This window comes from Leishmania infantum, chromosome 27, assembly GCF_000002875.2.
Source record: "Leishmania infantum JPCM5 genome chromosome 27".
Classification (NCBI taxonomy): Eukaryota; Euglenozoa; class Kinetoplastea; order Trypanosomatida; family Trypanosomatidae; genus Leishmania; species Leishmania infantum.
In genome coordinates, this window is record NC_009411.2 from 695,149 (window position 1) to 711,080 (window position 15,932).

General features: G+C 59.0%; 3 protein-coding genes and 1 pseudogene across 4 annotated transcripts; all 4 read left to right on the forward strand.

The window, feature by feature from the left end:
• Window positions 1-3,928: 3,928 nt before the first annotated feature.
• On the forward strand, window positions 3,929-5,779 carry LINJ_27_1590 (conserved hypothetical protein; the record flags this gene model as incomplete). Its single annotated transcript, XM_001466357.1, has 1 exon — window positions 3,929-5,779. One exon carries the CDS (start codon window positions 3,929-3,931, stop codon window positions 5,777-5,779), a length of 1,851 nt encoding a protein of 616 aa, XP_001466394.1.
• Window positions 5,780-8,283: 2,504 nt separating this feature from the next.
• LINJ_27_1600 (conserved hypothetical protein) lies at window positions 8,284-10,350 on the forward strand (the record flags this gene model as incomplete). The annotated part of the gene is made up of 1 exon (XM_001466358.1): window positions 8,284-10,350. One exon carries the CDS (start codon window positions 8,284-8,286, stop codon window positions 10,348-10,350), a length of 2,067 nt encoding a protein of 688 aa, XP_001466395.1.
• A 1,040-nt stretch (window positions 10,351-11,390) lies between these two features.
• LINJ_27_1610 (putative eukaryotic translation release factor) lies at window positions 11,391-12,752 on the forward strand (the record flags this gene model as incomplete). Its single annotated transcript, XM_001466359.1, has 1 exon — window positions 11,391-12,752. One exon carries the CDS (start codon window positions 11,391-11,393, stop codon window positions 12,750-12,752), a length of 1,362 nt encoding a protein of 453 aa, XP_001466396.1.
• Window positions 12,753-15,021: 2,269 nt separating this feature from the next.
• On the forward strand, window positions 15,022-15,603 carry LINJ_27_1620 (annotated as a pseudogene). Its single transcript has one exon. A coding segment is annotated over exon 1 (582 nt).
• Window positions 15,604-15,932: the final 329 nt, after the last annotated feature.

The following is a 15,932-nucleotide window of genomic DNA, read 5'->3' on the forward strand; positions in this document are numbered from 1 at the left end:
CACATCGATGCGAACATCAAGGGGAGCGGCGTGGTGTATACGTGGTGCATCGCACGATTCCAAATACCGGGGCGGAGATGGGGAGGCACAGGCACAGCAAGCAGTGGAAACAGAAGCATAGGGACAGACAGTTGGCAATGCGCGCACTCACAGAGACCCTCAACGCAAGGCCCCTTTTTTTACTCCTTGCTGGTGCTCTCCCTGGGCGCGGAATGAGCGGCATGCCTACCTCTGTCCATGCTTGCATTCTACTGTAGCACGGTGGTGACTAGCGGGAAGGTGTTCTCTCCTCTTCTGCCGCTGCTCTCGTATTCACTCCCCCGCTGCCGCCGGCCTCCGTGCCCCTCCTCCTCCGTTTTCCTCGCAGCTGTCTTGTTCGTATCTCTTTCTCGTATCTTTTTCTCGTGCGCGCGTGTGCGCGTTCGTGTATAGGTGGACGTGTGTGTCTTTCCGTTGGCGCAGCACGTCCCCCCCCTTTCTTTGGGTACTTCCGTGCGCTGGGTCTCCCTCCTTCACCGTTTTCTTTTTCAAGAGATGTGTGCCCTGCCTCAACATGTCGTGTTAGGCGGGAGGAGGGGAGGAGAACACACACACACACACACGCACACGCACACGCACACGCATGCACGAGAGCAGAAGAAGCGGCGAGATCCACAGCCACTCACGCTCTCTCTCCCCCTCCCTCCCTCGCAGCCGCTCCATCGCTCTCACCTCATGCCGCCGCATAGCCAAAGCGCAGGGGCGTTGATTCGTCCACATCCTCACAGACTCACAGACACACGTAGCCGGCCCTCTCCACCCACGAACACCTAGCTGCGACCGGGCTCACATGCGCACGTGCCCGAACAGTCTCTCATGATGCCCTCCTCCTCTCCTCTCCTCTCCTCTGCTCTGCTCTCCCTCCCTCCTTTTTCTTCACCACCCAACGGTTGCTCCATGCGCGCTCTCTCCATGGGTGTATCTTTCCTCAGCTGCCTCTGGTCGCTCTCGCGTGGCGGTGAGTCACATGCCCTCTTCTTCTTCATCTCTCATGGCGTTATGAGCAGATGGTGTTCTTGCTGCCGACCACGCAGCATTCAATTTAAGCCCGGTCCTCCGCGCATACACGCATCGGCAAGCGCGCCGCATGCACCAGCACCTTTATTTTTTTTAGTTTTGTCTTCTTGTTTCCTGTTGCGGCGCCTATCGCCGACGACGGGTACGCGGTGGAGCAGGTTCGAGCACTACTCCTCGCCGCTGCCAGCCCAAGTCGCGTGATGGGCACTTATCCATTTCTTTCGTCGTCTCTTGCGTGCTGCTCTCCCGCAGCCCTGAGGTCATCACCCTCAACACACAGAATGCACCACACGAACGCAAGGCAGCCCACATACAGAGTAGCGCCATCACGTCTCATCCCCACTCGTCTTTCTCTGTGCCCGCTCTGTGTGTGCGCGCTTGCGAGGCATCCTCGCTCAGTTTCTCTTTTTTTTTCGCCTCTTTCCTCTCCCACCTTCACAAAACACTGGATTGGTACCGTTTGCGTGAGTGTATGAGGTCGTCTCCACGTCATCGCACTCGGTGCGTCTCCCCAGCAGCCTCACTCCGTTCTCTCTGTGCTTGTAGTTCACCACTATGATCGGCATGCATGTCCTTCCTACACCAACCACGCGATTTGGCGCCTCGACGTGCGCTGCATGTCCTCTTGTCTCCTCTTCCCCTACCCCCTCTCGCACGCCATTATAATGTGTGTGTGTGTGTGTGTGTGCGTGTGTGTGACGATACGCGAATGAGCATCGTGCGTTGCCTTCTCAGCTTCCGTGCTGTCTGTTGTCGACCGTATATATACATATATATTGCTCTCTTCGTCCACTCCCTAGTCGGCCAATGTTTCGACAGCTCACACGTGCGATGCCTGTACGCCCCTGTTCGGCAACGCTTCTTCTTAACCCTTTCGCGCTGGCCGAGTTGCAGCTGGTCAGCGCTGTCTCACTCTCACTCTCACTCTCTCCTCTGTCGCCTGCGCAGTTGCGCAATCGTGGCACGTGTCAGCAGCAGACATGGTTGTGGATCTCTTGCATGCGTGTTGAAGCGAGATACGAGGAGATGGGTGGAGGGGCTTCCCACCTTCCTCTGTGCTATGTCTCCCTCTCGCGGTGTGTCTGCTCCCCGCTCTTCGCCTGAACGTAGTAGCGCCTGTTTCTCTCAGTGCCCCTGTGTGTGTGGGTGTGTGTATGTGTGTGCTGACAGCAAGCGTTGCAGTGTAGGGAGCAGCAGACCGTTCAAGGGTGGCTGTCACAGGCGTAGACTTCGATGGATAGCGCACCCGACGACACGCACGCGCGCAGCGGAAACGCTAAAAAAAAGCATACTGTTGTCGTCGCCCGCTGCCCACTGCCGTTGCTTCTCTCCCTCTCCCCCTTCTCGATGCGCGTCTCCTCCTGCGCTTCGCCAACGACTGTGCGGTATGTGTGTGTGTGTGTGTGTCTGTGTGTATGGCACACACAGACATAGGGGGATGCGGCGCTAGATGCGAGAAGGAGGAGGGGGTGGGTGGGCATGGCACCACTCGGAGTGCGAGGGTTCGTGAGTGTGTGTGGGCGTGGGTGGGTGGAGACTGCCTCTAACACACACATACAGCGTCTCTCTGTCATCTCGAGACAGAGCGAGAGAGTGAGAGAGAGCAAGAAAGGCAAATTCACGCATGAAAGGGGGTAGAGGAAGTGTCGCACAGCTCTTGATAGTGTCTGCTGTTTTACGTTCCTTCTTCTTCCTTCCCGTCTTGGGTTCTTCGTTTTTTTTTCCCCGTTCTAGGTGTATGTGTGCGCGCGCCTGTACATCAGAAACCGTTCGTCTGCTGCGCGGCTGCTGCTCAGTTCTCCGTTGCATCCCGTTGGCTGACGAGCAGTGCGACACGGTTTGGAAGGCGGAGGCGGGCGCGGGATGTATGCAGGATAGCGGGCACTGGTGTCCTTGTACGACTTGGTGCAACTTACCAACACGGTCACCGCGCAGTCTCTCTTGATGTCTCGCTCGCTCTGTCCGCTATTCGGTTCTTCTCTCCGTCCACTCCCACCCCTTGTAGCGATGTGCTGCGTGGCGGGTTGATTGAATGGCCTCGCCTCATCGTGAACAGCGTGCTACTCAACAGTATGGCATTGCAGAGCTCCCTCCCTCATCCCTCTCTCTATTTCCTCGTGTCACCCCCCCCCAGCTCGACTCTACACGCGCACAGAGGGGCAGAGAACAGACCGTCTGTTTCTGCGTCTGTGATCCTCCGTTGTGTGTCGTGTACTCATCCTGGATCGGTGTTCGCTGTCGTTTCCGCTTTCGTTCTGAATCTCTCCTCATTTCGTGTTGGTCTTGATGCATGTGAATATGCGAGTGACGTTGCATGTGCGTGCGACTGCAGGACGCGGCGGATGGCGTGTGTGTATGTTTGGTCGAGATGAAAAAAAAACTTTCACGCAAGCGAGCGAAAAAAAAATAAAAAGTGGCACACAGCACTGCAGCGCCAAACGCGGGCGGCGCGCCATCTCTGAGTGTGTGCGTGCATACGCTGGCTGCGCGACGTTTTCCTCCCCTTTGTCGTGCCCATCATGTCTTGCCGCATCCACCGCATCGTTTCTCTGCCGACGCACCCCCCGTACTCCGTTCATTTCTCTCCTGCCATGCCTGCGCGTCGACGTCTTTTGCGGATGGCGATGTCCGAGACGTTCGGTGTGTGTATGTCTCTGTGTGTGTGTGGTGTAACTGTCCGCGTTTCCTTTGGCGGCCACACACTTTCTCGTGACGGAAGGAAGTACGATGTGGAGCGCTGGCCCTCCCCTCCCTTCACCCAAGACCCTCCTCTTTTTTTTTTTCGCGCCCTCTGGCCAGTGGTTCAGGGGCAGTGCCATCCTCGGTTTTCCCTTGTCCTCGCTCGCAGTCGCGACGCTGAGCCACGCAAAGAATGCCTCGCCCCTATAAGAAGAGCAAAAGTGACGTGGGGACAGCCAAGTACAGCACACCATGCAAGTTCTTCCTACGCGGAAGCTGCTCCAATCAGCGCTGCCCCTACCTACACGTCCGAAACCAGACGGTGATACGGTCAGTCAGACATAAGGAGGTTGCTGCTCAGCAGGGAAACGGCACCGTGAAGGTGATGTCGACGATGCTGAAGCTGTTTTTCGAGAAGCAGACGCAGCTCATCTACAACGCGGAGACTGGAATGCTGAATCTGTCACAGCTCACGTCTTTTGACGACTTGTCCACTGTCGCCTCCAGCATCAACTTTAATACGCGCACCTTCTGCGTCGCGCTGTGCACGTGCATTCGAGAGCTGGTCTCGCCGCCGCCGACGATTATGCAGCTCGACCGCAATGACGTGAAAGGCTTCCACAACCTCGGCAAGGCCCTCGAGGAGGCGGGCCTTCATGCCTCTCTGCGTGCCCTGTCACTCGCGCACAACAAGATCACGTCCACCGACATTGCACAGGAGCTGAGGCACTTCGCAAACCTGACAGAGCTGAACCTCGTCGGCAACCCCGTCACGGAGAGCACGGACTACAAGCTGAAGTTTAAAAAGCACTTGCCGTGGCTACAGGGTCTCGATGGGGCGAGTATGGCGGCCCCACCGCTGGAACTTCCGTGGCCGCGATTCTTTGACCCCAAGCACGCGCCAATCGATGTGATGAACGCCGATCACGGCTTCTCCTCCAGCGTGCGTGTATACGACAGCGGGCAGAAAGCCCTGTTGAACTTCATTCAGTCGGCGGTGCTCAACCCGCTCGAGATGGAGCCGGCCCCAGGCCTGCTGACCGGCGTGGATGCCGTGTCGGACGTCTACGCGCTCAACGCTACCTTTACCTTTAGTCTGGTGTCCAACGAGGCCGCTGTATCGACGCCAAGTCGAACGGTTGGCGGCGGCGCCTCCACAGCGCAGCGCGATGTGGTGCGCGAAATCGTGGGCTTCCGCATGCGCCAGACGGAGAGCAACCACAATGTGCTCCTCGGCCTCAAGTCAACGACCGTGGCAATCGGTCGAACAAGCGTGTGCGCCAAACTGGAGCACGTGCTGTATCCGAAGAACTTTGTTGTGGGTCACTACATCCACGACAGTCCGGATGTAGCGGTGCTGGACAACAAAGGGTTCGGCCCCAGCGCCGTTGTAGGCATGAAGCAGCCGCTCTCTGTCATTACCCTGCATGGCGTGATGCTGTGGCGCTACCGCACCGCCGGCTCGGGCGCCGACGTGCAGCACAGCACCCTCGTGCGCGATGCCATCGTCATAAAGCGCAACTTCTCGCGCGTGATCACGGTGTCGTCGACGGATCCGGGCCGCTGGCACATCGTGAATGACATGGTCACTCTCTACCCCTTCCGCGGTGGCAGCGGCGACGAAGACGAGTTGGAGGCGTCGAACGCTGCGAGCAGCGGCGCAGGTGTGAGCACCGCTCCCTCGACGCCAGAGAACATTCTCTTCCGTGATGTGCATCCGTATGACGTGCTCTTTAGCCCTGCCACGGACCCGAAGCGGACGGCGCGGATTGCGCGGCGGTACCGCGTGCCCGCCCCCATCGTGGCCATTCTGTGCTCATTCGTGCACTCCGACAGGGAGTTGGGCGTCATCTTGATGGACTTGACGGACATTCCGTTGGAGGTGTACGAACAGTGCGCCACGGTCGTCGAGATGGACCCGCTCGCGAGCATTTTTCTGTGCCGCATCGGCAACCGTTTTAGCATGGAGCCGGCGGAGGGGGTCGCGCTGCTGCGAAGGTGCGGCCTTGACTGGTCTGCCATTGTGCAGGCGATCGGCCGGTGAGCCGGATGCGAACATCAGGTAAAAGAAAGGAGTCGGTGGCGCAGGTGCTAACAAGGGCGCCGAGGCGACGTCTTGTGGCTTGTGCGCAGCCTTGCCTTTCAATCCTGTTGCTTGCCTCAGATGCTCTTGCTCGTGCTGCACGCCTCCGTCATCTGGATCTCCCCGGCCTTTTTTTGGTTTGTTCCCTTCGATTAAGTCTAAGGCGATGCCGGGTTTATGGTTTCTGTCGTTTTCTCGCGTGCGAGTGCATGCATGGGAGTAATGCCCGGAAGAGCGCACAAAACCATACAGCGAAGGTGCAGCGGTCACGCGCGGCAGCTCATGCGCTTTCGGAAAGCATGCGGCCCCAGGTCCCCCTCTTCGCCACCGTCTCAGGTTGATGAAGGACCGGAAAAGGGACAGCTGCCAGAGGCAAAAAGGAGGAAGCAAGGCAGAGTGAAGCGTCTGCGTCACCACAAGGCCCGTGCCTCGCCACTGCAGCCTCCCACGGCCCGGCGTGTCATCGTGCAAGAAAGAAACGGACGTGCGTGTCTCTCGTCGTGGGATGCTACGAACGCACTGAATTCCAACTCTAATGTAGCTCAAGGACATCCTCCTCCTCTTGCGGTGCATGCACGGCGGTGCGCCCGACCGGCTCATCTCTCACTTCGTCCCCATCTCGCCTCTCTCTCTTCATTTCCCGCGGCTACCTGACGCTGATTTTCGCGTAAGCAGCGGGAGCGCACGCACGTGTACGGACATCAGCAGATACAGACGCTTCTGTATCCACGTCACTCTCGTGACGTCGTCTAAACGCTTCTTGATGTGCACCGGGATTTCGTCCTTCTTGCCCTTCTCTCACTCCGTGCGGAGATGCCAGCATAGACAAGACGCCACACTTGGAAGCAGATATTTTTATCAACACAGGTATGGCTGTTTTGTATTCCTCTTCGCTTGAAGTCTCATCCGGTTCACACTGGCACTTCACCCCCCCCCCTGCACGCCCACACACACTTCTTCAATCCCAGTAAAGGGCGCACAGATTTGTTCTTGCGCTACACAGAGTCGGTGCGGTTGCGCACCGCTCCCGTTGCGTGCACCCCTTTCCGCTGGCATCACCACAACTGCATAAAGAAAGCCCGAGGGCCGACAAGGTGCCGACCATCGGCGCATGCAAGATATACATCGGCATTCGGAGCTCCCCACTGCTCCCTCAGCCTGCCTTTTTCTCCCTCCCTCACTCGCTCGACGGCATCGACTCGCTGGTGATCGTGCTGTCGTGCGTTTTTATTTTTGCTCCTCTTGTTTTGTTGGTTCACGCATTGCCCCCCCCCCTCCTCCCTCCCCACTTTCGTTTTGGTTTTCTGCTGCCTGCTCGCCGTTCTTATCCTTGTCACTTTTTCCCTTCGATATTACATTATCTCTCCTCCTCGTCCTCCTTCTCCGTGTTTGCATCGTCTCTCCAGCACCGCTGCGGTTGGGAAAGCGTGTACACCCCACCACCCCTACCACCATCTCACCCCGAAGCACGCAGACTGGAGGCACGCGCACATCCGCTTCCTCTGCGGCTTTTGCTTTTCTTTGCTTCCATCACGCACAGAGAGGGAGAGGTCAGGGCACGAGCAAGAGAGCAGAAAAATAGAATAGTAAACGGTATCGCTTCCAGCATACAAAACCCGTGGCGCATTTGGCTAGGAGCGTCCCCTTGGCTTTTTGCCGCCACTGTCTCACGCACGCATCGAATACCGCGCACATCGCCGCTAGCTTCCTTTTGGTGTGTGTGTGTGTTCTCTTCCCTCTGACGGTGCGCAAGCGCAGACTTTTTTTTTCTTCGCATTCCCTTTGCTCGGCTGGCTATCCTGCGAGCCCACGTCTTTATTTGTTCCACCGCTTCACGCGGGTGGGGTGGGGGTGGGGGTGGGGGTGGCCTTCGTCGTCTTGTTTTTCTTTTGTTCGTTGTTGCTGTTGCCGGTCGCGCTTGCTCTACTTGGTTCTCTCCTGCCTTTGGAAGGGCAAAGGCACGCTCACTGCTCGCCCCTTCCTCTCCAGCCGTGGCTGATTGATGGAAAGACATCATAAAAGGCGGCGCCGAAGCGGACAGAGCGCCACGCGCGCGAGCTCACTGCATGTTGCACACAAGGAAGCACTCGCTCACTCGGTCCTCGTGAGGTAGGGCATTGCTTCGGGAGATCGGTACGCCAGCGAAGGCGTCTCCATCGACGGTGGCCTCGAGATCTCGACGCTCCCGCTCACAGGCACCCGCCATGGCGGCCTTCGGAGACGCCCCCTTTTTCGATGCACCAGCCGCGAGCAACGTGGCGCTTGGGCAGACCACAAATCAGTCCTTCTTGTCGTGTGTAGAGAACGACCTGGATCTGCCCCAGGACCGTCCAGCCACAGGTTCGCCGTCTGAGGGGAGCCTTGACAGACGGAGGAAGGCCTATCGTCGCAGCTTTCTCCCCACGCTTGGCGACGCGGCGCCATCGTCTGGCGTGCGCAGCCTCGGGACCGCCGACTGCGTCGTAATGGCCGACGTGGAGATGCCTAGCCCAAACAGCGGGCCCCGAAGCAGTCGCGCGACAGTCCTGCAACCATCGCTCCCGCCACGTCTCGTTCAGGTGGGGCATGCCAACCCGTCTGCAGAATCCATGATGGAGTTGTCTGTCAGGAGTCGCCCGTTTTACGGCACGGAGACGCCGCCGGCGCAGACCGACGCGGACGAGGAGTACGGCTCGCAGGAACCGCTGGCAGACAGCACGGGTGCCACCCACCATTATGGTGGAATAGAGCTCTCCATGGATGGTGTGACGCTGCGCAGACGAAAGCCTTGGTGGCTGCGGCACCGCATGGTGACACAGCTCGACAGCTGCAGTCTACGCATCCCCCCAGGCTCGGTGCACTGCATCACGTCCCTCAGTTCCACGTACAGCCGCTGCGCACTGGCGGTGTTGGCAGGTGTTCGCGCTGTCGCACACGCCGAAGGGGCGGCGCTGGCGAACGCGTACCCCACTACAGTGCTCCGCTACCGCCGTCAAGTTGGGTATGTGACCTCGCTAGACGGCATTCTCCTGGAGGCTACTGTGTTTGAGAATCTGCTCTTCGCCACCCAACTCCGGTTCCACGTGGACGCACAGACGGAGCGGGAGCTGATTCGCAAAGCAGCGGCGGATGCGCTGCTGACGGACTACTTGGACATCCGCGCCTCTCTGCTAAACCCGGCTCGCCGGTATCTGCTGGCGCTCGCCATGGAGCTTGTGGCGGAGCCTATCGTTCTGCTCCTTGAAGACCCTCTCTCGTTCTTCTCGCTAGCCCATCTGCAGCTGTTTGTTCGCATGCTGCATCGTCTGCGCCACCGTAACCCAAGCGGCACCGTTGTGTGGAGCGGCTCGGCGATTCCGTGGACCCTCTTCGACGACATCGACAGCCTCACGCTGCTAAGCACGGAGGGCAGGACATTCTACACCGGTCACAAGAAGGATGTGGAGGCCTTCTTGCAGGAGGACCTCGGCATCCTGCGCGTACCCGGCGAAGACGTTGTGGACATCATGGCCCAGACGGAGGTGGACACGCTTGCCGTGACGCGCGCGTCCTTCTTGTTCCGGAACAGCCGGTATCACCGCCAGCTGCAGCAGGGCCTGCAGGCGCACCGTGCCCGCATCGCGACGAACGCCTTTGCCACGCTCCCCGACACTACCCGTGCCCCGCCCCGCTACCTGCGCGTACAGTGGCTTCTGCTGGCGTACGCGCTGCGTGGCAACGTGCTGGGTAGGGTGGCGCTCGTGCTGTGGGCGGGACTCGTTGTTGTCATTCTTCTTGTGTGCGCTCTCGTGGCGCTTACAGACGGCGAGGGGCAGGGCAATATGCAAAACGTGCGTGGCACACTCTTCTTGTTGCTCTCGTGCTCTGTCCAGATCAACTCCATTTTTCTGAAGGCAGAGCTGCGAAACTGGCGTATGTTTCAGCTGCTCAAGAAGAATCTGTACATCTCCGTCACCCCCTACTTCGTGGCCACAATTGTGCGTGTCGCTGCACCGCGTCTGTGCTTCGCGCTCGCTGGCTGGATCTGCGCAGCTGTTATTTTCCAGAAGGCCGCCGTCGTGTCCCTCAGTATTACGATGGCGCTCACCAGCTTCACACATGCCTGTCTCGGACTCGTGGCGGTGTATTGGTTTCCGCGCTTCGACTACCTGCTGCTGCTCAATCACATCTACTATGGCTACTGCGTCATCATCAGCGGCTTTCTTGTAAGCCTCACCTCCATCCCGCGGTTCTTGCAGTTTCTCTCCATTCTTCGCATCGGCTACGGCGGCTTGCTGGCGGCAGAGCTGCGCGGCCGCACCTTCGGCTGCGACTCCGCGTCGTCGGGATCCGAGATGGAGTCTGGTAGCCGCATCAGCAGTCGCGCCAGTGCCTTTCTTGCACCGTCCGCATCGTGCTACACCGGCCAGCAGTACTTGGATTTTATTGGGCTCTCGGACGACAGCTGGGGCATGTCGGTGCTGATTCTGTTGGTTCTGTCTGTCGGTATCACGATCACGCTGGGGCTTAGCATGCACATCACCTCCGGCGCAACGCTTCTCTCCTCCACATGAGCGCGGAGTGTCGGAAACGTGAAACCCGTCGACATGCAAGATGAAAAGCTACAAGACCGCCTGTGTGTTGGTGTGTATCGAAATGAACCGACGTGTTCATCTCTTGGTCCTCCTCGTCTTGCCAGAGCTGCTGCGGATTTTGGTGTTTCTTGCTTCGGTGAAGGAGTGAAGTCCGGATGAGTCTGTTACGCAAAAGTGCCACCCACCCACCCCCTCTGCTCCAACCTGTGCGTGTGCGCCGTGGCGTCGCTGCGCTTTTCTTTCTCTGCGTGTTTGTTCTCTGGATCGCTTCCCTGTCTTTCGCTACCGTCCTTCGCTACGTCAACGCTCGCATCGACCTGCCTCGTTCAACTGGACTTTGGTATTGCCGGTGTGTGCCGTCTACGGACACTGCTGCATCCACGCTGACGCCTTGGTGTCGCTCCTACGCCCCACCCCACCCCCTTACCCACCCTTTAGGAGACGTTGTGTGGTTGCTATCATTTCCGTTTGCGAGCTGGGGTGTACTCCTCGCTTCAACTTGCATCTGGGTCTCCTCTTGCTCTGCTTTCCATGCCTTGACGATTATGTGTCACTCTTGCAGCACAGGAGTGGGGGCGGCCGCAAGCTCGGTGTTGTCTCGCGCTGCACCCACTCATGGGCCACCCCCTTCCTGTTGCCACACCGATGTGGCACGGTTGTTCCACCCTCCCTCCCTCCCTCCATGCACGCTGGCTCCTCATACCCTCTTCTGCACTACAACACACCCGTACAAAAACGTGTGCGCATCGACACACACCGCCGTCAAACACGCGGCCTCCCTTCTTTTTTGTGGCTCGCTTCTCACGTGAAGTCTTCCCCATACTCCGGTTCTTTTCTTCCTTGTCCCCCTCCCCGTGTGTTGTGGTGCGTGGCCGCGCTCTACCCCTCCCCCCATCCCCTGCCCCCCTGACACAACGCGACTCCGCTTGAAATCTTCGCTCCTCCGTTGTCATCATCGCTTCGCCCACCCAGCGAGACAGTTTAGGCCACCACCACCACCACCACCTTCCCCAAGCACAATGTCCGGCGAGAAGGAGCTGACAGATGCGGAGAAGACCATTGAGCGGTACAAGGTCAAGAAGCTCATTCAGATGCTCGAATCCGCGCGTGGTATGGGTACTAGCGTGATCAGCGTGTACATGACGCCGAAGGAGCAGATTGCCGGCATGGTGGCGAAGCTCAACAACGAGTACGGCACGGCGTCGAACATCAAGTCTCACACAAACAAGCTGAGCGTGCAGAGCGCCATCACGGCAGCCCTTGGCCGCCTCAAACAGATTCCGCGTGTGCCGGCGAACGGCCTGCTGCTGTACTCCGGCACCGTGATGACGGCCGACAACAAGGAGAAAAAGCTGACGCTTGATATTGAGCCCTTCAAGGCCGTCAGCCGCAGCCTCTACCTGTGCGACAACAAATTCCACACGGAAGAGCTGCGCCGCATGCTCGAGTCGGACGACAAGTTCGGCTTCATTATCATGGACGGTAGCGGCTCCACCTTTGCAACGGTGTGCGGCGATGTCAAGGAGAAACTCGGCTCCTTCACGGTGGAGCTGCCGAAGAAGCACGGTCGTGGTGGTCAGAGTAAGAACCGTTTCGCGCGCATCCGTATGGAGCGGCGCCACAACTACGTGCGCAAGGTGGCCGAGACGGCGGTCAGCTACTTCATCACGAACGACCGCCCGAACGTGCGCGGTCTCGTGCTCGCCGGTTCAGCCGACTTCAAGGAGGTGCTCTTCCAATCCGACCTCTTCGACCCTCGTCTAAAGGAGGTAGTGGTGAAGATCGTCGATGTGGCGCATCCGGGTGATGTGGGGCTGAATCAGGCCATCGACCTCTCCGCCGACGCTCTGTCCGGCGTCAAGCTGGTGCAAGAGAAGAAGCTGCTGCAAACGTTCTTCGACCAGATCGCGATGGACACGCAGCAGTACTGCTTCGGTGTAAATGACACAATGCGCTGCCTGGAAGCGGGTGCGGTAGAGACGCTCATCTGTTTCGAGGACCTCCAGGTGAACCGGTACGTCATCATCAAGAACAAGGGCGCTGAGGACGAGGCGACCGAAATTCACCTCCTCACCGAGGCAGAAGCGAACAAGAAGAACATCCACGCCCACGAAGCTGGCAAGACGCAGAACGAGATCGAGTCGGAGAATTTTGTGGACTGGCTTGCCCAGAACTACCAAAAGTTCGGCTGCACCCTGGAGCTCATCAGCGACCGTAGCCAGGAGGGCACGCAGCTCGTGCGCGGCTTCGGCGGCATTGGCGGCATCCTGCGCTACAAGATGGACGTCATGGCGCTCCGAGACCATGAGAAAAAAGAGGAGGATGACGATCGCATCGCCGCGAACAACGAGGAGTTCGACTTCGACGACGACTTCATGTAAGCTTCAGCCCTTTGCCTCGTCTACCCTCTGAAGAGGGGGACGGACGGGCGCGTCAACGTATGTGTGTGTGTGTGTGTGTGTGCGGTGCGTGGCGGTAGTTGCCACCAAAGAGGGGGCGTGGGACTGGGTGATGAACGGCAGGATCGAAGAGAAGGTGCTTGCTCAATCTCTATCTCTGTATGTGACAACCTGTGGCTCCCTCGCCTCTCTTCTTCTCGCCCGCGCACGGGCCGTACTCGACTCATGGCTCTTCCGGCTGCTGTTTTGCGTTTGCACGCGTCAGGCGTGCTTGACGCCGCGCTGTCGCCCTTCTTTCGACATTGTGTGCATGTGCGTGTCCACTTCTTCATCATGCCCTCGCGCCTGTGTGCAGCTGTGCGCACTGGTGGGTCTTCCTTGTTGCTGGGTGTTGCGTGGGGGGTGGCGGTTCAGCGCCGACGGCGGCATTCCTCCGTGTCTGCCACACAGCACGCACTTCATCGTGCCCGCATCTGTGTGTCATCATACGGTGCAAGACACCGAGGGGGTAATGCAAGGGGGGCGAGGGAGAGGAGGGATGGGAGAGAGAGGGGGGAGGAGGGGTCGCAGCCCGGAGGTTCTTTGCAATCAACAAAGTGGAACACGAGTGCGAAGGGGGAAGATGACGAAGCGCCCGTGACGAAGAGAATGCGGCGAGACCGAACGCAATACAAACGCGCGCTCGTCATTCATGATGCTTCTCGTCACCGCCGCTCTCTCTCTGTATGTTTTCCCTCCCTCCCTCCCCCATCCGCTCGTGTCTTCAGTGCCATTCAATGTACTCTTCGAGTTTAAGGTGGTGATTAACACAACAACGAAAAAGAAGGCAATTAATGAGTCTAACTAACGTGCTACTGCACGTGAGCGAAGTGCAAAGCCATAAACAAGCAAAAGGGGTTCACGGAACGGTGATTACGATAAGCGGCCACAAGGTGAATGATGTGCACACACGCTTGGGTGCATCAGAGCAAGGTTGTGTGAACTCTGTAGAGAGGCGGCGCGTGGCTTGCGCGGTTCTGTGTTGGGCCGCATTCGTATCGATGTATGCGTGTGTGTGTGTGTGTGTTGCGTGCTCCACCCCGTAATGCAGCTCCGCTTTGCTGTCTTGGGGTTCCTCTCTTCCTCCCTCCCTCCCTGTCTCTATCCCCGGGCTCCCCGTGTTCGCCGCCGCCTGCCCCCCCCCCCTCCCCCATTTTTGCCGCCTCAACCGAGCGAAACTCATCTCGGCAATACCGACTGGCTACACCGGGTCTGAAGCCAGCGTTGCGCGTCCTCTACCTAGTCAGGAAGAAGTGGGTGCTGAAGGTGGCGGATCCGCAGAACATACTGTGAGGGATGGCCGACCTCCACGCCACCAATGGCGCCACTCGGGGATCTCCTTAAGGAGAAGTCCCTCGTCACCGTCGGTGCGTCGTTCGGCGCCGCTGCCATGCAGTTCGCTCACTTTGGCAAGTGAGGAGCGCGTCCCGACGTGTCCGGGGGCGTTGCGAAAGGAGGAGAGCTCCGCTGGCGTCAGCGAAGAGATTGCTGCAGCCGAGAAGGGCGAAGCTGCTCTTGTGGGTTCCAGGGCTCCACTTTGCGCCGTCTACCCTCGGCGTCCCGGGGTGCCATCAAGCGTCTAACACTATCAAGACCTCCCTCTCCGGTACGCCAGCGAATGAGCAAAGGACCGTCGTTCTCTGCGCCGCGCACTTGCACCGGAAGTTTGTCTCTCCCGCACCGCATTCCTCTTCGTATCAGCACTGTGAACACACTTCCCAGGGGAGGGGGCACATGAGGTTCGCTTCGATCTGCATGCGGCCACTCACGAACTCGGTGCATCCGGGGGCCCATCATCGGGCTAGAGGACTTCCTCTCCGACCGCAACAAAACTTCCACGAACTTCAGCGAGCACATAGCTGCCGCCGAGGTGCTGGCGTCCGAGACTGACATCTTCGCCGACGACTCCCTTGGCACGTCACACCGTGCGATTGCGATACGGGTGGAGCTTCCGAGGCTGCCGCTGCGCCGTGCGGCGGGTGATTTGATAGAGCGGGGGTTGGCCTTCTACTCGAAGCTGTTGCGCGAGCCAGCACCGGCCGCAGGCGGTGCTGATTGGCAGCAGCGACATTGCACGCAAGCCGCGCCTTATCCGGAGCCTCGCGAAGCTTGTGCACCGCCATCTTTGTGTCCGGTGTCGTCGCCCTCACTTTCCTCGTTGCACGTGGCTACCAGGCTCTCAAAGAGTACGAGCCGGACGAGAGGAAGAACGATGTATCAACGTGGCCAGCACCCTGTTGTCAAGCTCCTTTATGGGGCGGGACTGCTCGGCGTCGTCGCAGTCGTGCTCGCAATATGCGGCCGAGCTTCTCCGGATTTTGCCGTAAAGCGGCATTGATATAGTGCTGTCAATCGACCATGTCGTCGTTAGACCCCCCCCCGGATACAGGTCTGCGCTAAAGGGCACGCACACTCCAGGACGGCGCCACGCTCCCGTGTAGGAGCTGGCTTCCCCATTCATGCCTCCCGACATATACAGCGTCGACGGCGGCTCCACCCCCTCTCGGCACCTTTGGGCAGGGGCACCGACGGTCGGCGTATACGAGCTCATTACGTGGGCGCCGTCGGTGGTGACGGTGCCGGCCGCACTCCCCGAGACCGTAACGTACCAGGTCTTCCAGCATCTTTCCGAGCCGCTGCACCGAATCGTCAGTACGAACGTACAGCAAGCAACAGGCCGGTGCGGATGGCGTGTCGCGGTCGCTGCTGCACGCACGAGGCGCCGCTGTGCACGATCCCGCAAAACAAGGCCGTGTGCCGCGAGTCGAACAAGTTGTGCGGGGCAACAGGATGAGCGAGTAGAGTCGCTCTTGTCGTATTGGTGTATGCGCGTGCGTGCTGCCCATCAGCAGCGCTGCGCTTTGTGTGTCATGAGCTTCCATCTCCACATGCATCATGGGGTGGTGCTAGGGTGGTAGGTTCGGGCTGAGAAGAGAGGCGGTAAATGCCGAGAGACGAGGTACGCGGTGACAAATATGGTGTTCGCGGCTTTCTGGGGAGGGGCATCGCCACGGCGAACCGCGCTGTCCGCTCACTCGGCTTCTTTGTCCAGTGACTCCTCTCTCCCTTCTCTTTCCTTTTTGCTTGACGGCATGTCTGCTTTTACATCTTCTACCATAATCG